General features: G+C 40.2%; 1 protein-coding gene across 1 annotated transcript in view; it reads right to left on the bottom strand.

Moving 5' to 3' along the window:
* Positions 1-15583: 15583 nt before the first annotated feature.
* CAP2 (cyclase associated actin cytoskeleton regulatory protein 2) overlaps positions 15584-26165 on the bottom strand; it is a 162109-nt gene continuing 151527 nt past the window's right edge. The window contains 2 exon segments of the mRNA NM_001132441.2: positions 15584-16998; positions 21706-21846. Of these exon segments, the coding sequence (NP_001125913.1) occupies positions 16915-16998; positions 21706-21846 (225 nt within the window). The 3' untranslated portion in view covers positions 15584-16914.

Genomic DNA, 26165 nt, shown 5'->3' with positions numbered 1-26165 from the left:
AGTTAATGAAGTATGAGCTTTTTTTTTTTTTCACTGAAGATAAACACTATTAGAAATATCTCTGGTGAGAGGTTGAAGCTTTTTTGAGAGAGACTTCTATAAACTATAGAGTATGGGGTTAATTTAATTTGAGAAAATGGTTGTCTAGTCAGTTGGTAGAAGCAGCCTGTAGACCATATTGCTGGCATAATTATTTTAGATGCTAACAAATGAGAGAACATTTTGATAACTCCATGAAAATCTCTCAGATTTTAGTTGTTAACGATGGGACATCATTCCCTGAATTCCACATTCACTAAATAGGCTTCCATTAAAATATTCCTTTTTTATTCTTCAGATACTTGTATATCAGCTTTGAGCATGTAGGGTAAGTGTTGACTACTTATTTGGTGAATTTGTACAGGTAATTTGGATAACTTAGGTTTTCAAATACTATTTTTCAGTAGGCATGTATAGTTGCTTTTTGCTTAGCTTTACCAGATAAATACCAAAATCTCTGTTTCAATTTGCCATTGTAGTCAGAGCTAAAGAAACAACTCATAATAGTGGTGGAAATTCCTGGTTATTTCAGCCAGCTTTTCTTTTTATCCCAGAACATAAAGAATACAAATAATTTACAACTCCTTTAAAAATTATATTGCTATAAATTTATATCCTATTACTGAAGATAACATGTCATACATAGTTCTTGTAAAATATTTCTCCAGACCTCTATACATCTTTTAGTAATGCTACAGGACAACGTCTTTAAATATATGTAAAAGATCATAAATTTTATCATGCTTGATTGCAGAAGGTAATCACTCTCCTGGAACAGAGAGTCTGCATCCTCCTAACTCTGATATGTTCTCTACAGCTTTTAAATTGAAGAGGAATGCCTGCAGCAGGGGCTATCACAATATCAGCTGCATGCGGGGCGGGCTGCTGGAAGGCATGTGTCATTAGCATCACCCTGGGAGGGGATGCATGCTATTCATTATGTGTGGACACTATTATGCCCCACAGGGACAATAAGCAGAAAAGATCAGTCTTTCCAAACCTCATTCTCCCAAAACAAATCTACAGAACTACTATATTCATGGGAAGACTTCCTATTGTAGGTTTATTGACTTTTGAGTGAAAGAAATGAGATCACAGAGTTATTATTAAAAATAACAAAAAAATTTTCAAATGCATACCTCTGATCAGTTGCTTGGATGAATTATTGAACTCAGGAAAGTACTAACTGATTTTCAATGAGAAAACCTTTGTAATATTGGTGAATGCAATTTAAAACCTAGCATTATAGTTTATTAAGTGGTGCATTTACTTCATCTGAATCTTCAGGTTATTACGAGGGTATCATTCTGTTGATGAAAAGAGTCAAACTGTAAAACATTTGAAGAGATTTATTCGGAGCCGAATATGAGTGACCATGGCCCATGACACAGCCCTCAGGTGGTTCTGAGAACATGTGCCCAACGTGGTTGGGGCACAGCTTGGTTTAACATATTTTAGGGAGACATGAGACAGCAAACAATACTTTAAAGATGTACATTGGTTCTGTGCAGAAAGGTGGGACAATTTGAAGTGGGGAAGGTTGGAGGTCAAGGTCTTAGGTAGATTTTAAAATTTTTTGATTGGCAATTGGCTGAAAGAGTTATTATCAGTAGAAAGGAATGTCTGGGTTACATTAAGAGGTTCTGGAGACCAAAATTTAATCATGCAGATGAAGCCTCCAGATAGCAGGCTTTAATAGACTGTAAATGTTTCTTTTTTCTTTCTTTTTTCTTTTTATTTTTGAGATGGAGTCTTGCTCTATTGCCAGGCTGGAGTGCAGTGGCGCCATCTCGGCTCACTGCAACCTCTGCCTCCCAGATTCAAGCCATTCTTCTGCCTCAACCTCCCAAGTAGCTGGAACTACAGGTGCGTGCCACCATGCCCAGCTAATTTTTGTATTTTTATTAGAGATGGGGTTTCACCATGTTGGCTGATAGTCTTGATCTCTTGACTTCGTGATCCTCCCGCCTCGGCCTCCCAAAGTGTTGGGATTATGGGCATGAGCCACCGCGCCAGGCCGACCGTTAATGTTTCTTATCAGACTTAAGGTCTGTGTTGATGTTAATGCTGGAGGGTCAAAGGGGGAATGTCCAATCCCCACTTCCCATCCTAGCTTGAGCCAGTCTTTCAGGTGAAATTTTAGAGTGCCCTGGTGGAGGAGGAAGTCCATTCAGATGGCTGGGGGACCTCAGAATTTTATTTTTGGCTTCCATTCTGGCCTTATAATTTTATTTTTGGTTTATAGTTCTTTGACTATTGACAGTCCTAAAAAAACAAGGAAATAAAGTAGACTTAGGACTCAAATATTCAAAGTTGCAGTTTTAGGCAAAAATTATCTTTAAATATAAAATAATACATTGTCAGCTGGGTGCAGTGGCTCACGCCTGTAATCCCAGCACTTTGGGAGGCCGAGGTGGGCAGATCACGAGGTCAGGAGTTTGAGACCAGCCTGGCCAATATGGTGAGACCCCATCTCTAATAAAAATACAAAAATTAGCCAGGCGTGGTGGTGTGCGCCTGTAGCTCCAGCTACTCGGGAGGCTGAGGCAGGATAATTGCTTGAACCTGGGAGGCAGAGGTTGCAGTGAGCCGAGATTGCGCCACTGCACTCCAGCCTGGGCAACAGAGTGAGACTCTGTCTCAAAAAATAATAATACATTGTATTGGAGGGAAACTGAAAAAAAATTATCTAACAGGCAAACATTGCCCTTTGTTAGTTGTATACTCTGTGCCAAGTTACTAAGCAAACAGTAGGGGAACAAAAACCATTTGGAGAAATTTGAGCTGGCTTACTCTTCACTTGTAGCACAGATAAAAGCTGCATTATGTACAGAAACATTGAAATGGTTAAATATGCAAAAGAAATCTGTGACAGATTATAAAATCAGCTTGTCTCAGTTGAAGCAATTAAAGCCCTTAAAATTGCATCTGTATCTGAAGTGGTGCTGAAAGTGCCAATGGTTTAAAATAATTCTTTTGAAATGAATATTTTTAATGAAATTCACTTTTGGACTATTAAGTTTATGCAATAATTCCTAAGGATTTGGTATAGAAGACAAGGGAAGGCTCCAGATCCATAGATCTGTGAAAGGAAAATATTTTGGGCCCCCAAAATCACGAAGCTAAAGGAAAAAGTCAAGCTGGGAACTGCTCAGGGCAAACCTACCTCCCATTCTATTCAGTCACCCCTCTGCTCACTGAGATAAATGCATATCTGATTGCCTCCTTTGGAGACGCTAATCAGAAACTCAAAAGAATGCAACCTGCAGTGGCTTATGCCTGCAATCCCAGCACTTTGGAAGGCTGAGGTGGGTGGATCACCTGAGGTCAGGAGTTCAAGACCAGCCTGGCCAACATGGTGAAACCCTGTCTCTACTAAAAATACAAAAATTAGCCAGGCATGGTGGTAGCCTCTAATCCCAGCTACTCGGGAAGGCTGAGGCACAAGAATCACTTGAATCTGGGAGACAGAGCTTGCAGTGAGCCGAGATGGAGCCTCTGCACTCCAGCCTGAGCGACAAGAGCAAGACTCCATCTAAAAAAAAAAAAAAAGAATGCAACCATTTGTCTCTTATCTACCTATCACCTGGAAGCCCCCTCCCTGCTTTGAGGCTTTGAGTTGTCCCGCCTTTCCAGACTAAACCAATGTTCATCTTACATATATTGATTGATGTCTTATGTCTCTCTAAAATGTTAAAAACCAAACTGTGGTCTGACCACCTTGGCCACATGTTGTCAGGACCTCCTAAGGCTATGTCACAGGCATGCGTCCTCAATCTTGGCAAAATAAACTTTCTAAATGAACTAAGACTTGTCTTGTCTCAGATTTTTGGGGTTCACATTTGGTAACCATGAAGAGATTCTGAGTAGAAGCGCCCCTGACCTTTGACAAATCTATTGGTGCTTGGTACCAGCTTGAGCTATCTTTATGGCTCAAACAAATAGGACAATTTGCTGATGCCTGGAAGCACCCCCTCTAGAGAATCCCTGATCTCCCAAAATTGGATCGAGATCTAAAGTTTATTTTGCTGTAAAATTCCTTTTCTTTTCTTTTCTTTTCTTTTCTTTTGAGATGGAGTCTCGCTCTGTTGCCCAGGCTGGATTCCAGTGGCGTGATCTCAGCTCACTGCAACCTCCGCCTCCTGGGTTCAAGCAATTCTCCTGCCTCAGCCTCCCAAGTAGCTGGGATTACAGGCATGTACCACCACACCTGGCTGATTTTTGTATTTTTAGTAGAGATTTTTCACCATGTTGGCCAGGCTGGTCTCAAACTCCTGACTTCAGGTGATCCACCCACCTTGGCCTCCCAAAGTGCTGGGATTACAGGTGTGAGCCACTGCACCTGGCCCATACAATTCCTTTTTTTTTTTTTTTTTTTTTTGGAATTTTACTTGTTTCCAACACAAAGAAGGCAAGTTTTTCCTGCTTCCGTGATGATGGAAGGCAGTTAACTCCTTTATGGAGTTTGAGCTTGCTTTCAACAGGGAAGATGAGGTTTTTTTCCTGCTTCTAGGGTGGTAGAGAGCGGTCTACAGCCTGAGAACCATCCCTAGGTAAGTAACTACATTGGGCTTTGTCTCAGTTAAAGTTAAAATTAACAATCAGCTGGTTTTAATTTCTCCTTACCATTAGAGTGCTCAGTAATGATGTAAGTTGTGCGATCATTTGTTTTGCTTACCTGTTTTTTGTTGTTGTTTTGGTCTTTTTCCCATTGGGTTTGATCAACTCTATCCGACTTGATCAAATCTGAAGGAAGTTCCTCCTAATTTTGGGGAACAAGGCCTCTGAAGTGGCTAAATTCCACCACCCCACCAACACACAAAAAAGATGGTGTGGTTGGGGGAGAAAAACGGCCAGCAGAAGGAAAAAAAAAAAAGAGGAAAGATTTTTGATTTTGACTAATAAGGAGCTTTATTTACATACAAGTCCACTTTTTTTTGCTAGCCAGGCCAAACTAAAAGAGCAGTGGTTGTACTTCTGAAATAGCAGCAATTTGTCCTAGCTGAAATATGGTAATGAGATTTAAAAAGATTTTTTCTAAAGGAACTCAATGGTTAAAAGTCAGCTTAGTTAAAAACTAACATCCAAGATTGTGTGTGTGTGTGTGTGTGTGTGTGTGGGCATATGTGTGTGTTTGTATTTAAAAGGCTTTCATGTTTTTGTTTTTGTTTTTCTCCTAAGACCTTGTCTTTTTTTTGAGCAAAAGTTTTTTCTTCTCAGTTGGCTGAATTCTGGTTTCTTCATTTACTTCTGCTGTCTCTCCTTTTTCTTGCACCGTCTGCTGCATGGGGGACCTAAAATAGTTTATAACAGCCTCAGGTTCCTTAAAGAAAATGGAGAAGGCGCCGCCAGACTCCCTTTGGGGGAGAAACCTGTTTTTCCTTATGGAACCTCAAGAATGTAAACTGATAAGTTCGTCTCAGTTTTTTGTTTTTGTGTTTTTTTTTTTTTTTTTTTTTTTGAGACGGAGTCTCGCTCTGTTACCCAGGCTGGAGTGCAGTGGCTCACTGCAACCTCTGCCTCCCAGGTTCAAGCGATTCCCCTGCCTCAACCTCATGAGTAGCTGGGACTACCGGCACATGCCAGCACACCCAGATAATTTTTTGTATTTTAGTAGAGATGGGGTTTCACCATGTTGGTCAAGATGGTCTTGATCTCCTGACCTCGTGATCTGCCCACCTCAGGATCCCAAAATGCTGGGATTACAGGTGTGAGCCACCACGCCTGGCTAAGTTCATCTCAGTTCTTAAGCTCCTTACTTTTGTATTGTGTTACCTGTTTTTTTTTTTGTTTTTTTGACTAAAATAGTTATTGCAACAGAGTTTACTCTTGGATTTTAAGAAAGAGTGTGGTTTAGACACTTAGAAATGACTTTGCTTAAAAAAGTATTTTTTTTTAAGTGCACTGTAAAAGCATCACGTGGTCTAACCTCAATAATTCTTCCTTTTTGTAGACCCAGGATTCAGTGTGGGCTCTGCCCGGAGCTCAGAGATCCAGTTAAAAGATAGGTAGTCCCTATCTAAATAAAACTGGTCTCCTTATACAATCCTATGATAGATTTCTGCAACTTTATATTTGATTTGATCAAATAAATGATTGGATTTTTAATCTCCCTCTAGCATCACCAGACTTTTTCTCTCTGTACCTTATGATGTAAATTTTGCCATTTGATTTGCACCTGAGTTGTTTCCTTTAATATGAAAATTTAAGGCTATTTAGCTGACAACTACCTAGAGTTGTGAAACAGGTTATCAAGAATCTGAAAGTCTAAGATAGGAAAAAAAAAAGGTTTTCATAAATCTGTAAGATGTACTTCTATTGGCATGCCTGATACATCTATGTGTTTGTGTGTTGTGTACACAATGTTTCACAACTGAAAATATGTAAAAGAGCTCTAGTTAATTGGCTTAAGAAAATAAAAGCACTTGAATCAAATAGTTTATCATTAAAAAAAGACTAGTCAAATGCTTTTTCAAGTTTACATAACTAAATAAAATCCTTAATAAATAAGCTAGCTTGAAAATTATAGGTAAAGTAATATTAGAAATGTCTTAAGAATTGCCAGCATACATTTTTGTTTGCATTTATTAGTCAAGCAATTTCATACTTATCCCTGCCAAATACTGTAAGGTGTCAAAATTTGGCACAGGGGTTACAAAACTGTAAATCCAGCCCAAGACAGAATGATCTTTGCTTGTGTAATATTTAATAAATAAGATATTGATACAGGTTTAATAAAAACAGCAACATCTTCCATTTAGTCAGACTACCGTAACTTCTAATCCTGTGGCTTTAGGCAGTCTAGTCCACAGGCATTAAGGTTGGTTTTGAGAAAGGACTGTCATCATCTTTGTTCCAAAGCTAAACTATAAACTAAGTTCCTCCCAAAGTTAGTTCAGCCTACAACCAGGAATGAACAAGGACAGCTTGGAGGTTAGAAGCAAGATGGAGTCATTTAGGACAAATCTTTTTCACTGTCTCAGTTATAATTTTGCAAAGTTATGGTGGTTCTATAACTTTAAATAATGAAAACACAGTTTTTATACATAATCTAGGTAAATGATTAAAATAAAATAATTAGGTAAATGTAATAGGATAAATACTTGCAGAAAAACTCATCATAATTTAGAATTTAAAGTTATATTAAATTAAATAATAGATATTTCATTATTTGGTTATTTTTCAATAAAAATATATTTGTAAGAAACAAATTTTTTTTTGAGAAGGAGTCTTGCTCTGTCATCAGGCTGGAGTGCAGTGGCATGATCTTAGCACACTGCAACCTCCACTGCCTGGGTTCAAGTGATTCTCCTGCTTCAGCCTCCTGAGTAGCTGAGACTACAGGCGCACACCACCACGCCCAGCTAATTTTTATAATTTTAGTAGAGACTGGCTTTCACCTTGTTGGCCGGGATGGTCTTGATCTCTTGACCTCATGATCCACCTGCCTCAGCCTCCCAAAGTACTGGGATTACAGGTGTGAGCCACTGCGCCTGGCCAGAAAACATTCTTTCTGAACAAAAGTGTTTCTTTTTAAAAAGGTGAACAATTTTTATCTAATTCAAAGCTTATTTAAAGGTCCTGTATAAAACAAGGTAAAAAGAACCAGGAAATAAAAGAGATGTAATGAAAGTTATAAAAATAAAGAATTTTTTTTGTAAGAAAGTTTAAAGAGATATAATTTCATATGAGAAAGAATTTTGTATGGTAAATTTAGCCCTAGAGTAAAATGACTGGTTGTTTAAGAAAGAGACATGTTCAGGACAAACCAGAAAGTCCAAGCATGTCATGAATGGTCTGTGAAAGTCACTGTAAGAAGATGTATTTAAGAAAACACCAGGCCCAGCACAGTGGCTCATGCCTGTGATCCCAGCACTCTAGGAGGCCAAGGTGGGCGGAGGTCAAACACCTGAGGTCAGGAGTTTGAGACCAGCCTGGCCAACATGGCAACCATCTCTACTAAAAATATACAAATTAGCCAGGTGTGGTAGCAGGTGCCTGTAATCTCAGCTACTTGGGAGGCTGAGGCAGGAGAATCACTTGAACCCAGGAGGCAGAGGGTGCAGTGAGCTGAGATTGTGCCATTACACTCTAGCCTGGGAGACAAGAGCGAGACTCTGTCTCAAAAAAAAAAAAAAGAAAACAAAAACACCAAAAACTTTTATATGATCAAGTTGTCTATGATTAAGGGGAAACTATAATGGTCTTTCTAGGGATTGGGTTTGATGTTAAAAAAAACACTTCTACATGAAATAATTGGTTAGAACAATGAAATTTTCTTAAGGGGTTGATTTACGCAATAAATTTTTATTATTATTATCATTTTTTTTTTGAGACAGAGTCTCGCTCTGTCACACAGGCTGGAGTGCAGTGGCACGATCTTGGCTCACTGCAAGCTCTGCCTCCTGGGTTGCCATTCTCCTGCCTCAGTCTCCTGAGTAGCTAGGACTACAGGCGCCCGCCACCACACCCAGCTAATTTTTTGTATTTTTAGTAGAGACAGGGTTTCACTGTGTTAGCCAGGATGGTCTTGATCTCCTGACCTCATGATCCACCCGCCTTGACCTCCCAAAGTGCTGGGATTACAGGTGTGAGCCACCGCGCCCAACCTTATGCAATAAATTATAAGAGATTTTAATTTTTAAAATTTTAACCCAAAGTTCAACTTTTATTGCATGTCACCAGTTTGGGTGTTCTCTTCACTTTTAAAAGCCACGAAATAGTAACACTCTCCTTCAACTCATTTTCAGCTCATACGAGTCTTTTTTTTTTCCCCTTGAGTTCTGTTCTGTTTGTTGTGGCCTGATGGTAACAATGTTTTCTTAAAGATATAAAGGAAACGTTTTTTTCCAACATCATATTCTGTGCACTGTAGAAGGTCTTTTCTTTTGTCTTTTGGTAACTGGCCTAACAGATTTTATGTTTTATTGAAATAATCCTTATGCTACTATTATTAAGTTTGGTTTGCTTAGGGAAAACAGAGATTTAAACATTTTTATTAAATTAAGGTAATTAAGGTTGTTACCTCCTTGTATCTCAGGTATGTGCTTTTAAAGTCTTTGTGACATTGAGTTACAGGGCTTTGACTCCTGGGTCTAAAAAGAACAGTAAGTCCTGCTAAATCTTAAACACTGACAGCAATTAAAGCCTTGTCTTTAGGCCCAGTAGAAGATGCCAATCAAAATAAACTGCATTCTTGAGACACAGGGCCAGAAATTAAAGCTATTCAACTCCTCAAGACCCAGGGCATATTGCAGAAGAGGTGGTCATAAGACATTATAAGGGCCAATTTTGAGAGATAAAATAAGTTCAGTTTCTCTATAGATTAATAATTAATGTGAAGGGTCCCTGTGTCAGATTAACAAAGTTTTCTTGGCATTAACTTACTCCTTAATAAGGATTATAAAGGGTATAAAGGTTTATGGAAGTTATATGTTATGATCAAGATGAAACTTTTATAGATTGTTTATAAAATTTTGGACAACAAATTTAATTGACTTCATGCTGTATTTATAAGGGCTTATTATTTGGAAAATTAAGTCTCCTCTGTCAAAGAATGAAAGTTTTTGCCTTGTTTTGAAGTCCTTGAGTTATCACTTTGATTAAATGAATGACTTATTTTACAATGACCTGTGATCCTATTTTGTAATATCAATTTTTTTTTTTTTGAGACGGAATCTTGCTCTGTTGCCCAGGCTGGAGTGCAGTGGCATGATCTCGGCTCACTGCAACCTCCACCTCCTGGGTTCAAGCGATTCTTCTGCCTCAGCCTCCCGAGTACCTGGTACTACAGGCGCATGTCACCACACCCGGCTAATTTTTTGTATTTTTAGTAGAGACAGAGTTTTACCGTGTTAGCCAGGATGGTCTCAATCTCCTGACCTTGTGATCTGCCCTCCTTGGCTTCCCAAAATGCTGGGATTACAGGCATGAGCTACCATGCCCAACCTATATAAAATGTTTTAAACCTTTGGTATTTGACAAACTTCCAAAATCAAATTATAAATTATGTCTTTTACTGACCTAATTAATCCTTTAAGATATTCTTAATAGGTTCGTTAAAGTCTAAAAAATGACATATTTGGCTTATTTGGTACAAAAATTATACAGGAAGCATTGCCAAATATAAAATGGTGTTTGGTTTTCTTTGGGCTGTATTTGTATAACTATGTTATTGGTATGTGTTCCAAAATAATGGGAAGCTCCTAAAATTCTGATATGACTTAATGTATGTTATCAGTAATTGTTAAGTTAAATTATTGTGTGCCACAGAGGTAACAAATTTCCTTGTAAATTGTGACTTTGACTATGGCTGCCCTAACACTTTTTGTCATCCACAGAAAATTGTTTCGTTTTAGTCCTCTTTAGAGGGTGGTTTTATAATCAGCTATAAGACTCTAACAGGTGTTCTTTAATGCAGGTTTCTGATAACTTTGAAAACTGTAACATCAGGATAGAAGAACAACTTTCAGGACGCATGGAGAGCTGAAATGTTCATAAATATCAAGCAGAACAGAATTGACTGCATAGATAAACTAATAGAAGTCTGAATTAATCTTTTTAACTTTTTACTTAAAACATTGCTGAACCTTTTTTTGTTTGTTTTTCAGAATCGAGAAAACTTTCATTTAAGCTGTTTACAGCTTTTAACAATTGAGTAAAGTATACTTCCATGAACAAAATTTGGAGCATATTTGTTTCTCTCTACCTGATTTCTACAGAATTTGGCAACTATTTGTGAGTATTCTTAACTTATGACAATACAGTTATTTGCATAAGTGCAGTAAGAATCTGTTTTCATTTGTAATAGGACACAATTGGAGAAACTGGTTATTTTACCAAGGCTTTGTCTGGAATGGTGTGCTTTCCTTTAAGGAATCAAACTTGACTCATGGAGCCAATAAAAGCCCCTTGAAAAACTGGCCTCATTTCTTTGTCTACACAGTCCCTGTACAGGGTTCCTGACCTGTGCTAAGTAAAGAATGCCACTTTCTTACAGACCCAGGAGCCCCAAGTATATCTTGGAACCTCAGGAGGAGAGGAATTCACCCAACTCGTAGGTATTTGATGGTACAAATCCATGGCTGGGCTTGGCTTTAAAAAAGTCTTATCTGAGATTCCTTCTATGGAACAACATTCCGTCAAGGCCAATTTAAAAGTCTATGTAAAAAATAATTATTCTTGCTGTACTGTATACAAATAATTAGGCCAAGTATAATAAAACAAACCAGTCCTATCATGGTTTGTCTTTAGTAAAAATGAGAAACAGGAGAAAGAAAAATTATGTTTTAAAAACTATAGTATACTTTTGTTCGATTCTAGTCTTGCCTAATGTTTTTCAATTTTTATTATTTTCTGCAGTTTGGACAGAATTCTAATTTTTCTTGGCTACAAGTCTTCAAAATAATGTTTTCAATTTTTTTCTTTTTTTTCCCCCAACTTTTCTAATTTGGAGTCACTGAAAACTAAGCTGTGCTTTCGTAAAGCCCTGCAAACTAAAGCTAGACAACTTAAATCTCCGAAGAAAATAACAGCAACCTATTTACATACATAAGCCACTTTCATACCTGCTTACTGAGGTATGGACTTCAGAGTAATGTGGCCTATATCCATTTTCCAGGATTGCTGTGGTTGTTGTTTTCTTCCTTCCTCCCCCTATTTTCTCTTCATAGGACATGAGACTTCATAATATTCAAAAATGAGCTTTCCTAATAACTCAAGAACTGCCTATCTAGGAATAAACCATCCTAGCCATGATAAATCAGATGAAACCAGAGACTAGAGACTCATTTTCTTCTAAAATGCTTTATCCAAAAGATTTTAAAAAAGAAAATTGGGGAAATGTGAGAGGAAAATATCTTGGGCCCCCCAAATCACTAAGCTAAAGGGAAAAGTCAAGGTTGGGAACTGCTTAAGGCAAAATTGCCTCCCACTCTATTCAAAGTCACCCCTGTGCTCACTGAGATAAATGCATATCTGATTGCCTCCTTTGGAGATGCTAATCAAAAACTCAAAAGAATGTAACCATTTGTCTCTACAAATGCATAGGTAGATATGCATCTACCTATGACCTGGAAGCCCCCTCTTTGCTTTTCCAGACCGAACCAATGTTCATCTTACATATGTTGACTGACGTTTCATGTCTCCCTAAAATGTATAACACCAAACTGGTCTGACTGCCTTGGGCACATGTTGTCAGGACCTCCTGAGGCTGTGTCATGGGTGCGTGTCATCAACCTTGGCAAAATAAACTTTCTAAATTAACTGAGACCTGTCTCAGTATTTTGGGGTTCACAGATCCAACTGCTTACTCTCCATTTCCAATTAAATGTCACAGAGACAACGTGCATTAAATGTATTCAAGACTGAACCATGGTTTCTCCAAGATCTAATTCTCTTTCACGTTTTTTTGGTTTTTTTGCTTTTTTTTTTGAGACGGAGTTTTTCTCTTGTCGCCCAGGCTGGAGTGCAATGGCGTGATCTCAGCTCGCTGCAACCTCTGCCTTCAGGTTCAAGCAATTCGCCTGCCTCAGCCTCCCGAGTAGCTGGGATTACAGGCGCCCACCACCACGCCCGGCTAATTTTTGTATTGTTAGTAGAGATGGGGTTTCACCACATTGACCAGGCTGGTCTCGAACTCCTGACCTCAGGTGATCCACCCGCCTCGGCCTCCCAAAGTGCTGGGATTACAGGTGTGAGACACTGCACCTGGCCTTTTTTTTTTTTTTTTTTTGAGATAGAGTTTTACTCTGTCACCCAGGCTGGAGTGCAGTGGCACGATCTCGGCTCACTGCAACTTCCACCTCCTGGGTTCAAGCAATTCTCATGCCTCAGCGTCCCTAGTAGCTGGGATTACAGGTGTGTGCCACCACGCCTTGCTAATTTTTTCATTTTTAGTAGAGATGGGGTTTCACCATGTTGGCCAGACTGGTCTCAAACTCCTGACCTCGTGATCTGCCCACCTTGGCCTCCCAAAGTATTGGGATTACAGGCATGAGCCACCACTCCTGGCCTCTTTCGTACTTTTTATTACAGCAAATGGCTGGTTTTAAATCTATGATAAATGTGAGGGGGCCATTGACTGAAACCGGAAAGGCAGATAAGGAATAGATAGATATGTGTGAGAGATGTGCATTAATTTTAGCCATGTTGCATGAGTTTGGGACAGGCAGGTAGAAATACTCTGTGGACACTTGGGAGTGAAGGCTCTGGGGAGGTGGATTTGGGTTGGGAATGTGGATTTGGGAGTCATCTACATAGAGGTATTGAGATTAGGTATTTGAGCATTTGAGAGGGAAACAAGAAAGGTAGGAGGGAAGGGAGCCAGAGAAGCACATCGTGAATCACAACATCAGAGGGAGTTTAATAAGATGAAGGCAGTGTCGAGAATCTCAACTGATGAAGTATGAGATGAAGCCACTGGATTGATGACCTCTGAGATTGAGGCATATGTTGAGACTAGAAGCTAAACTACAGTAGTTATACAAAGGTGTGCGTTGTGTTCTAGCCCAGGGTCTCAGCTTTCTCATCTTTAAAATGAAGGGATCCCCTAGATAAACCCATCTAGAGTCTAAGAAGTTGCAGCAGACATTTTCAGTGAAGGAGAGAATAAGTGAATCAAACTATACGTATTTCTTGCCAGTTCTATATGTAGGGAGGAGTGGTTAGAATTGAAGCCGTACTTCAAGATGACTTGCTGTGAGAGGTCGACTATCAGTAATAGACTATCTAAGGGGAGAGCATTATCAAAAAATGAATTTTCAAGACAACAAAGGCCTCTTTTGAATTGTCACTTTTATCCTGTAATGCTACAAAGTAACGAGATATAGGGGTGCCTGATCTCGGCTCACTGCAAGCTCCGCCTCCCGGGTTCACGCCATTCTCCTGCGTCAGCCTCCCGAGTAGCTGGGACTACAGGCGCCTGCCACCATGCCCGGCTAATTTTTTGTATTTTTAGCAGAGACGGGGTTTCACTGTGTTAGTCAGGATGGTCTCAATCTCCTGACCTCGTGATCCACCTGCCTGGGGCTCCCAAAGTGCTGGGATTACAGGCGTGAGCCACCGTGCCTGGTCTTTTTTTTTTTTGAGACAAAGTCTTGCACTGTCACCCAGGCTGGAGTGCAGTGGCGCAATCTCGGCTCACTGCAACCTCCACCTCCTGGGTTAAAGCGATTCTCCTGCCTCAGACTCCCAAATAGCTGGGATTACAGGCGTGTGCCACCACATCTGGCTAATTTTTGTATTTTTTTTAGTAGAAACGGGGTTTCACCATGTTAGCCATGCTGGTCTTGAACTCCTGACCTCAAGTGATCTGCCCACCTCGGTCTCCCAAAGTGCTGGGATTACAGGCGTGAGACATCACGCCCGGCCCTGACACTGATTTTCATTTTGACTTTTTGGGAATGGATGTGACAGCAATTCTGCTGAGTACAGATTTCTTAATGCGTTTACAATATTTATTAGGTCATAGCATTGGTAACACAGGAGTTCAAAAGGTGCACGAAACAAGGCACACTGGTGATGCAGCATTGTTTTTGGTAATTGCTTATACATTGCCAAAGGTTTTTCAACAAATTCAACCTACTCTTATGTTACTTAAGTAGATGGTTTAAGGCAGTGGTCCCCAAGCTTTTTGCACCAAGGACCAGTTTTGTGGAAGACAACTTTTCCACAGACGGGGTGTGGGGGTGGGGCATAATTTCGAGATGAAACTGTTCCACCTCAGATCATCAGGCCTTAGATGCTCATAAGGACCACGCAACCTAGATCCCTCACGTGCACAATTCACACCAGGGTTCACACTCCTATGAGAATCTAACGCTGTGGCTGATCTGGCAGGAGGCAGAACTCAGGTGGCAATTCTGGCTTGCCAGCCCTTCATCTTCTGCTTTGCCACCCAGTTCCTAACAGGCCACGGACCTGTACCAGTCCACAGCTCGGGGGTTGGGGACCTCTGGCTTAAGGAATACAGGGCTGGTAAAATAATCGTTGAGCCTCAAGTCCAGATTTTCAATACATATGGTGAGGCATGCTAAAAGACTGATGTCAAGTATGAGGCAAGTTGACAGATTCTAAGAATTATGGTTGGATTTATTTCTCAATACAAAATTATCACTATATTATGGGTATATAATATATCCATTTTAGGATCTTCCCAGTTTTTTTTCTTTTAGGAGTTTACTTATACATTATGCTATTTATAGTTATATGTTTATAAGGTATATATGGTATTTATAAAATCACTTATGTTCTGGGATGTTTACATTAACAAAGATCTATGAGGAAGATTTTCTCAGTAAAGAGGACTTGATTTACAAAACTGAATTCTAGAATTTTCTGACAGTAAATCCAATTGCAAATGGCTTTATCTGATATCTATCTCAAAGGAGACATCATTCATCAGGGAAGCTGATGGCATGCTGGATAAATTCTCTAATTCAACCCGAAGGACTCAGCTGTCTTTTCTAAGTCTGACACATGAGCAAGGAGCAAATCAAAGTCGAAAAGAAATCATTTTAACATCCAGAATTCATCACAGTATTTAAACAATTAGAATTTTACTTTATTTCAGAATAAGTTTACAGTTGAAAAATGATTATTTACTAAAGCCACATTATTCATACAGACAAAACTTTTATAGCAAAACCTTGGTACATGAGCATTAATAATTTGAATACTATATGGATATAGAAGATATTTAAAAAATGGAAACAATGTATTCCAAAGGCTGTAAGAGGCACAATATATATGCTTGTACTGGGCCTGCAAGCATTATACTATAATTCATTAAATGTGATCCAAGAAGTTGCAGATTTTTCAGCACTATGTACTGAAAAGATAAAAAGGAATATCATAGCTACTCTTACGCTGAAGAAGCATCTACTATCAAGACTACAAAATAGGAGCAGCAAGCCAAACCAACAGATAATGCCTTAGGTTTTAGGAGAAATAATACATGTATGGCTTTTTCATGTTCATTTTCGAGCCTGGTTAGCAAGTCTGGCAGGTGGAAAAGAGGAAATTAGTCTATAAGAAAACATTAAAGACATAATTTACAAGGCATCTGATATTTAACATGTTCAAACTTGGAAAATAATAACTGAGCTTGATTTTAGAGCAAAGTTGCGAGGTATTACATAGCAAAAAATGATTTCTTCTGTTTAATGTTTTGGCATAAGAATCTCTTATGCAGAAGAAAAGTAAGTTTTCAAATGACATGGTGGAAAAATATGTAAGATGAATAATTAGAATTGACTTTCAGTTTTCAGTAACTACAGAGAATATAGGTCTTCCAAGGACCAAGGAACTGAATTTGGTCCTTAATATAAACTCTTATGTCTTTTAAAAGCGTGGGTTGAAATACGTACTCATGCTGACAGTATCCACGCTGATAAAGGTGAACATGTGGTAACAATAAGAAAAAACGTGTACATTTTTCAGGGCACACTGCTACTTCTACATTATATTGAAATTGCCTAAAAGGTAAAAATATACATCTTAGATTCTCAAAGGTTTTATTTTTTAACTAGCAATGAAATATAAGTGTAAAAGTGAATCATGCAGTCTTTTTACCTATCAGTTACTGTGTTCATGATATGAGGGGAACAGAATTCTTTTTTTTTCCTTTAAATCCATAATGTTCACAAGTCATCATGTGGAACTAAAATCACACACAAAGGCAAATCATGAGGAAACATTAAATATTTCAAAATGCCCACGAGGTGTGCCAGAAACAGTGCTGTGTCTATAGCACAGAATCGTTGGAGGCCAAAGCTAAAGCAGTAGGGGCTACTGCAACTTCTAGCTCTTTACTGCTGCTTTTTTGTTTGTTTGATAGCGGGGGATTCAGGTGAGGGGGTTCGGTCTCTCGGGAAGTTAGGCCATAATTTCTGCAGGTTCAGTGATTAACTTGGATCCATCCCATGCTGTCTTGAACTGTTCAGGAATGGGAAATTCTCTCTGGAAAAAGGCAAGAACAACAAAGTATTTAAACTACAACAAAGTTATTTAAACTAAGGCTTCTTTTTGCAAACAGATGGGGAGGCTGATTTGTTCCACATGATAGGCAAAGAAATTCGATTGAATTGCAAGCTGCGTCATGGGGAGGTCTTTGTCACGTGGAGACTTGCGTATGTCATGTGTCAGTTCTGTGACTTCAAGCCAGTATCATCATTAAAGCTAAAAGCATCATTTAGAACGAACCAGGCATCCTTCTAAGCACTGGACATAGATGAACTCAGCAGATCTCCTATAATAACCCTATGAGCTAGGAGTTCTTGGGGATGCCATCTGTAGGAAACAGAGGCCTGAGAGAGTAAGCAACTGGCCCCAAATGATGTGGCCAGTAACAGCACAGCCAGAATTCAAATCTGGGCTCTATCTTACCTACTACTCTCCATTAAACTTTAACATGCACATGAATCAGCTGGGATCTTATGAAAATGCAGATTCTGGCCAGGTGCAGTGGCTCAAGTCTGTAATCTCAGAACTTTGGGAGGCCAAGGCAGGTGGATCACCTGAGGTCAGGAGTCCGAGACCAGCCTGGCCAACATGGTGAAACCCTATCTCTACTAAAAAAATTCAAAAAATTAGCCAGAAATAGTGGCATGCGCCTGTAGTCTCAGCTACTCGGGAGGCTGAGGCAGGAGAATCGATTGAACCCAGGAGGCGGAGGTTGCGGTGAGCTGAGATCATGCCACTGGACTCCAGGCTGGGCAACAAGAGTGAAAACTCCGTCTCCAAAAAATAAAATAATAATAATAATAATAAAATGCAGATTCTGACCCAGGATCTTATTAAAATGCAGATTCTCCCTGGCTGGGCTCCGTGGCTCATGCCTGTAAGCCTAGGACTTTGGGAGGCCAAGGTGGGTGGATCACCTGAGGTTGGGAGTTCAAGACCAGCCTGACCAACATGGAGAAACCCTGTCTCTACCAAAAATACAAAATTAGCCGGGTGTGGTGGCGCATGCCTGTAATCCCAGCTACTTGGGAGGCTGAGGCAGGAGAATCGCTTGAACCCAGGAGGCAGAGGTTGTGCTGAGCCGAGATTGCACCATTGCACTCCAGCCTGGGCAACAAGAGTGAAACTCTGTCTCAGAAAAAAAAATGCAGATTCCGATTCAGGATCTTATGAAAATGCAGATTCTGATTCAGTAGGTCTGGGGAATGGGATGAGAATCTGCATTTCCAGGAAGCTCCTAGGTGATGCCAATGCTGCTGGTTCCAATCACATGGAGTAGAAAGGTTTTATCCCAGAGGTAGCTCTCTACTCTTTGATAAACTATAAAAATGAGCTTAGGGTTATATACATGTTTGTTACCCTTCACCAAGGCACTCTACTTCTCCCATTAGAAAATACACATACAAACACGTACACACAAAGAGTAATAGAGAATAGTCAAAATAAAAGTAGTCTGAGTCAACATTCTCCTTTCCCAGACAGTGATACTCCAGTCATTTCAGAAGAGGCTAGGAGACCTCCTTCAAGGCAAGGAAGAAGGACAGAAGACCTTCAGAAGAAGATAGAAAACCTCTCCAAGGCAAGGAGGCCTTGGACCTGTCTTCTGGGCCTCCTCGGACTTCCAGTCCATGCAGTGCTTGTTGAAACCTCATGTGTCTGATAAGCTGATGCCCATGATCATAAGCTGTGGTGTTTCCATGGAACACACATGGGTACCTATCTTCCTAGATGTAGGATCCAACTGTTTCTTTGGGATGAAGCCATTCATTCATTCAAAAGGAAAGGCCTGGGCCAGGCATGGTGGCTGACACCTGTAATCCCAGCACTTTGCGAGGCTGATGCCAGCAGATCATCTGAGCCCAGAAGTTCGGGACCAGCCTGGGCAACATAGCGAGACCCCACTGTATAAGGACAAGCCTTACACAGTGTAGTGCTGCTGAAGAGCCACTCTGATTTGGCATCTCTTTTGGCAGAGTTGCAGGGAAGGAGTCCCAGAAGTGGGGATGGTAATCCCACCCTCTCCTTTGTCTCTGCCTGTCCTCAGGGACACTGTATCTACAAAACATACAAAAATTAGCAGGGTGTGGTGGCACACGCCTGTAGTCCCAGCTACTTGAGAGGCTGAGGCAGGAAGATTGATTGAGCCCAGGAGGTCAACGTTGCAGTGAGCCATGATTGCACCACTGCACTCCAGCCTGGTCAACAGAGCAAGACCCTGTCTCAGACAAACAAACAAATAAATAAATAAAATAAAAGGCAAAGCCCTTGCTATAATGAGTGATGTATTCTTCTTGAGTAAAATCTGCAATGGAAAAATCTTGAAGTAAAGAACCCACAATCTGAATAACGTGTGTGTTTGTGCAGCCAATATTCCTTCTGGGGTTCTTCTGGATGGGTAGACGAGGCTTGCTGTTTGTTCTCAAGAACCAGGCCAAGAAGAGAATGTGCCAGATGAAGACACCTCTTTGATAGTAATTGCACTACAGCTGTCCCAAATCTGTTCCTGGCAGTGAGGGGTTAGTAATATGCTAACGAGTCTTCTCTGGGAGACCAATTTCTTTCAGGATGAATCATCTCCTCCATCCATTCCCGCACCATAATGCCCATGGCAGGTCCTCTGTGTTGTTCCCTACCAGCTCCAACCAAGAACACGTGAAGAGGGCCACAAGGTAATTGACCTATAAGAGGCAAGATCTTGTTTTTTTTTTTTTTTTGAGATGGAGTCTTGCTGTGTCGCCCAGGCTGGAGTGCAGTGGCGTGATCTCGGCTCACTGCAACCTCTGCCTCCCAGGTTCAAGTGACTCTCCTGCCTCAGCCTCCCGAGTAGCTGGGACTACAGGTGTGTGCCACCACGCCTGGCTAATTTTTTGTATTTTTAGTAGAGACGGGGTTTCACTGTGTTAGCCAGGATGGTCTTGATCTCCTGAGCTCGTGATCTGCCTGCCTTGGCCTCCCAAAGTGCTGGGATTACAGGCGTGAGCCACTGCACCCGGCCAAGACCTTGGTTTTTAGCATGAATGCTCAGGTTTTGACTTACACTCATCCTTTAGGCTGGTGGATCTCAATGTTGGCTCCCCACTGGAATCACCTGGGAAGCTTTAACAATTACAGGTGCCTGGGTCCCACGCCCATAGATTCCAGCTTCATTAGTCTGCAGTGTTCATCCAAATCCCACTGGTTTTCTTAGCAGATCCGGTCCCATGCAGCTGAGCCTTTTGCTTAAACAGCTGCAAAGGCCAGGCCTCCCTCTAAGTTTTGGCTCTCCTACACTGAAGCTGTTGGCATCAGCTCTCCAGGAATTTTTTTAGGTGGAGGGCCCAAGAGAGGACTCTTCTCTATCTCAGGGTTAGACTGTCCATACACACTTACTAGTAAAGCATGGCCTGAGGATTGCAGAGTTTTGTTTTTTTAAACTGAAATGATGAATTCTGGCCTGTAATGTATGACACGTGGCTGAGCAGAGCTGAAGAACTTACTGCCAGGTGGGGAAGGGAGAATGTGGCAGCAGTCACACTGTCTGCTTAAGGAGATCAACCTGTGTGTTGATTGCTGTGTAGCCCCTGGCAATTGACCCCTTAGGCTGAGGAAGCGCCTCTTCCAGATGTTTGCCTGCTAAGTTATGTTTTCTCCCACCCTTCCCTGCACAGGCAGACTTAGAGGGAACTTTCTCTGTTTTTGTTTGTTTGTTTGTTTGAGACTGAGTCTCACTCTGTCGCCCAGCCTGGAGTGCAATGGCACAATCTCAGCTCACTGCAACCTCCACCTCTCGGGTTCAAGTGATTCTCCTGCCTCAGCCTCCCGAGTAGCTGGGATTCACATGGCTAATTTTTGTATTTTTGGTAGAGACGGGCTTTTGCCGTGTTGGCCAGGCTGGTCTCAAACTCCTGACCTCAAGTGATCTGCCCGCCTCAGCCTCCCAAAGTGCTGGCATTACAGGGGTGAGCCACCGTGCTTGGCCTTCTCTGTATTTATTTCCCCACTTTCAATCCATCACACTTCATGAACCAGGAAATGTACTTACTTATTCATACGCCCTTTTCAAAATGTGAGAATACGTGTACGCTTCTTTGAGAAAGTGCTTTGTTGAGGAGAGAAAGCTGAGAAAATAAATAGTGGCCAAGTCTCTTAGGCTAGTGTTTCTCAGAAGGGCCATTGGATGGACTTAAGGGATATACGCCTGTTAAAAATCTGGATTCCTGGGCCTCACTCCAGGCCTCCTGAATCCAACCTCCAGCTGGAAGATTTGGGAACTGGCATTTTCATAAAACTTCCCGATTCTTACACTTAACCTCTCACTTAAGCATAGCTGCACAAATAGCCCTACTTATTGTCCTTTCTCTGTCCTCACATTTTTTCCCCTAAGTATTTATTTCTCCTTCTTTCCTGTTTACCTCCACCAGAGCAAAGGAAAATATTTAGTCCTACATAATATGAACTCAGATGCATGCTGTGCATCTGGTAAACGCTGGTCCATTAAATGAATTATTAGTACACTACCTTAAGAATTGGAAATCCAGGAGTGAGTACAGTCAAGAAGCTAATAGGCGGGAAGAGATGTGGAAGACAGCTCCCTGAATTCCTCGCCTGCCTGTGAATTATGCTACAAATAAAGCTCGCAGGTTGGTAGCTGATTAATCAATCTCTAAGAATGTTAATAATGAAGGCTCCAGAAAAATTCTTGACAGCCTTTTGAAAGGTACTTACATAATCACCATCCTGAGGGATAAGTATGTTCATTTCAGACGACTTGGCGCTCACGATCTCACAGTCTAATGCATCTTCACTGAGGTATATGTGGCAACCTTCTGTCTTATTAATGGAAATTGTTGGCACTCTCCCCATTACCTGAAATAGGAAAAAATACCTGGGACCAAAGCAAAGGAACAGAAATAACAATGCCCTCGAATAAATACAATCTCAGTTCCTCTCGGCTTTAGCTTGGGCTTAACCAAGCGTTAGAATTCACTGGGTCAAAGCTGGGGAGGTGGGTTAATGGCAAAGTCTTCAGGCAGAATAGGATAGGTGTCATTCGGGGACAGAATGAAAAGACCACACAAGGGGATTCTCAAACCTCAGCGTCTCTTTCCTGAGACAAAATTAAGGGATTAATTTGGAAACAGCAGCTAGATGTTCAGAAAAAGCCTCACAACACTGTTAGTAGATTCCAAACATGTATTTGATTTCATGATAAAAGAAACAAGATGCATTCATATTCATTTGCTTGAAATTTTACTTTTGACAAATCTCTATGAAACTAGGATTAAAACAAGTTCTAATGTTGTCACTTACAAGTAAAACTATTCTTGAGTAAAAACAGTAGATTTTTCCTGAACTTAAATAAGAAACACTACCATTCTTTTCACATAAGTCCTTTGCCGGATAAAAATCTCAGTGGCTGAATTTGAGGCTTACATGAGATGAATGGCTAGGTATTCTGAAATGTATTCATTTCAGGAGACAAAACTGGGGGCTTGGCTCAGGACACTCATTATATAGATAAGTAGGATCATACAAAAGAGGAGGCGATTCTTTGTGTTGTTTACAAATATCGAAGTGCTGTAAAAATTCTGATCGGTTTTAAATTTCTCTTCTAACAATCAGTTTTCAGACATCCCCCCAAAATCTCCATAAGGGCGGACTGTTCCCCCAAAGACCATATTACAACTCTATAATTTTCCTTCTTGTCATGGTAATTAAAGCGATAAAGACATCTCCTTTCACCGTGGAGAAAAGGCTGGATTGCAAACCAGGAGCAACTCTTGTTGACGGTGTGAGTGATGTAAAGAATTCCTTGTGGGGAGTCTGGCCAGGTCACTCTAGTTCTCTGTTTCCTCCTCGCACTCCACAGAAACTGAATACTGAGTTGGAATTGAGCCCCAGTGCAAAAGGTACACATAGGTCAGGTACACATAGGGCTCTACCACAAATAATAATACGGCACATATATCTATATTTCAAGAATGTGTCTGCAGTAATGTTTTGGTAATTTCTAGATGTCTTTTCTAAATTATTTATTTATTTTTATATTTTTTGAGATAGAGTCTTGCTCTGTCACTCAGGCTAGAGTGCAATGGCGCCATCTCGGCTCACGGCAACCTCCACCTCTGTCTTGAACTCCTAACCTCAGGTGATCCACCTGCCTTGGCCTCCCAAAGTGCTGGGATTACAGGTGTGAGCCACTGCGCCCGGCCGGTTCATTTTAGCTGCTATACTAGGTAAACTACCAACTAGTATCCTATTGGGAGGATTTATTTACTAACTTACCAATTGGTGGACATTTAAATTGTTTTTATTGCCATTATGAATGATATTGCAATAAACATTTTTACATATGTCTCCTTGGCGCACGTGCTGGGGCTTCTTTAATATATACACTAAGAGTGAAATTACTCAGTCACAGACTATGAATGTGACTTTCTTAGATGCTGCCAATTTGCATTGCAGTGAATGTCACAGATTTACTCCCCCAACACTGATGTATCAGGGTTCTCATTGTTTCACTTCCTTAGCAATCCTATAGCAACAGACTTAGTATATAGGCAATCCTCAAATCGTAGTTCCTATAGGCATAAGATTCAGTTAACCTAGCACCATGCAAAGTAAGGACAGTATGAATGCAAAATGGATGAGTGTGAGAAGACATCACTAATTGTGGTATTCATTGGCATCTATACTTCTACTAGTTAGGTAGGTTATACATATTTTCATATATTTATCAACGACTTTCTTTTTTGTCTGAATTGCCTTAATATTCTGTGCCCATTTTTCTATTAGATTATTAGCCTTTTTCTTTCTTTTTTTTTGAAGATGGAGTTTCGCTCTTGTTGCCCAGGCTGGAGTACAATGCTTAGCTCACCACAACCTCTGCCTGCTGGGTTCAAGCAATTATCCTGCTTCAGCCTCCTGAGTATCTGGGATTACAGGCATGCGCCACAATGCCCGGCTAATTTTGTATTTTCAGTAGAGACGGGACTTCTCCATGTTGGTCAGGCTGGTCTCGAACTCCCAACCTCAGGTGATCCACCCACCTCAGCCTCCCAAAGTTCTGGGATTACAGGCGTGAGCCACCATGCCCAGCAGCCTTTTTCTTATTAAATCCTTTATAAATTCTAGATACAAATCCTTTTCAATTATCTGCATTGCAAATATCTTTCTTCAGTCCATGGCTTGTCTTTCAGCTTCATATGATGTCTTCTGTTTAACATATAATTTAAATTTTAATGTAGTTAAAATAACCAGTCCTTTCTTTATGGTTTGTGCTTTTTGACCCTAATTAATTTATTTCCTACTCTGAGGCATAAAATTTTTCTTCTACATATTATTATCAAAGTTTAAAAGTATTTATTTTTCACAATTAGCATTTTACTTTTATGTATGATGTGAGGTAGAATTCAGTGTATTTTTTTCCCATACGGATAATCAATTGTCCTAAAATACAAATTTCCATCTATGCATCTATTGATTTCAGGGTTCGCTAGTCTGTTTCATATATCTATTTTTGTATACCACTAACAATATAGCACTTTACAATGAGTCAATATCAGGCATGCAAGTCCATTCACCTTATTCATCTTTCACATTGTTTTAGCTATTCTTGTCCATTTGTTTTCCAAATGAATTTTAAGACCATTTTTCATTTAAAACTCTGTTGAGATTTTGAGGTGAATTTCATTAAACTTACATTAAATAGCTGAGACCATTGATAGTGATGTCTTCCTGTCCATTTACTTACAACATCACTCTTGCATTCTTTGTAACTATCTCCCATTTCCGTTTGCTTTTTTTGCATCACTTTTCCTAACTGAATACCCTTTATTTCCTTCTCCTGCCTGACTGCCCTGGCCAGAACTTCCAACACTATGTTGAATAGGAGTGGTAAGAGAGGGCATCCCTGTCTTGTGCCAGTTTTCGAAGGGAGTGCTTCCAGTTTTTGCCCATTCAGTATGATATTGGCTGTGGGTTTGTCATAAACAGCTCTTATTATTTGGAGATAGGTCCCATCAATACCTAATTTATTGAGAGTTTTTATACCATTCAGGACATAGGCATGGGCAAGGACTTCATGTCTAAAACACCAAAAGCAATGGCAACAAAAGCCAAAATTGACAAATGGGATCTAATTAAACTAAAGAGCTTCTGCACAGCAAAAGAAACTACCATCACAGTGAACAGGCAACCTACAGAATGGGAGAAAATTTTTGCAATCTACTCATCTGACAAAGGGCTAATATCCAGAATCTACAAAGAACTCAAACAAATTTACAAGAAAAAAACAAACAACCCCATCAAAAAGTGGGTGAAGGATATGAACAGACACTTCTCAAATGAAGACATTTATGCAGCCAACAGACACATGAAAAAATGCTCATCATCACTGGCCATCAGAGAAATGCAAATCAAAACCACAATGAGATACGATCTCACACCAGTTAGAATGGTGGTCATTAAAAAGTCAGGAAACAACAGGTGCTGGAGAGGATGTGGAGAAATAGGAACACTTTTACACTGTTGGTGGGACTGTAAACTAGTTCAACCATTGTGGAAGACAGCGTGGTGATTCCTCAAGGATCTATAACTAGAAATACCATTTGACCCAGCCATCCCATTACTGGGTATATACCCAAAGGATTATAAAACATGCTGCTATAAAGACACATGCACACATATGTTTATTGTGGCACTATTTGCAATAGCAAAGACTTGGAACCAACCCAAATGTCCAACAATGATAGACTGGATTAAGAAAATGTGGCACATATACACCATGGAATACTATACAGCCATAAAAAAGGATGAGTTCATGTCCTTTGTAGGGACATGGATGAAGCTGGAAACCATCATTCTCAGCAAACTATCGCAAGGACAAAAAACCAAACACTGCATGTTCTCACTCATAGGTATTGAACAATGAGAACACTTGGACACATGAAGGGGAACATCACACACCGGGGCCTGTTGTAGGGTGCGGGGAGGGGGAGGGATAGCATTAGGAGATATACCTAATGTAAATGACGAGTTAATGGGTGCAGTACACCAACATGGCATATGTATACATATGTAACAAACCTGCACATTGTACACATGTACCCTAAAACTTAAAGCATAATTTAAAAAAAATGGTTACACAGTATTCCATTGTATGGAATTCAGAAGTTTTAAATTTT

Source organism: Pongo abelii, chromosome 5 (genome assembly GCF_028885655.2).
Source record: "Pongo abelii isolate AG06213 chromosome 5, NHGRI_mPonAbe1-v2.0_pri, whole genome shotgun sequence".
NCBI lineage: Eukaryota > Metazoa > Chordata > Mammalia > Primates > Hominidae > Pongo > Pongo abelii.
The sequence above is the reverse complement of the archived record's forward strand: the minus strand, read 5'-3'. Positions and strand labels throughout refer to the sequence as shown.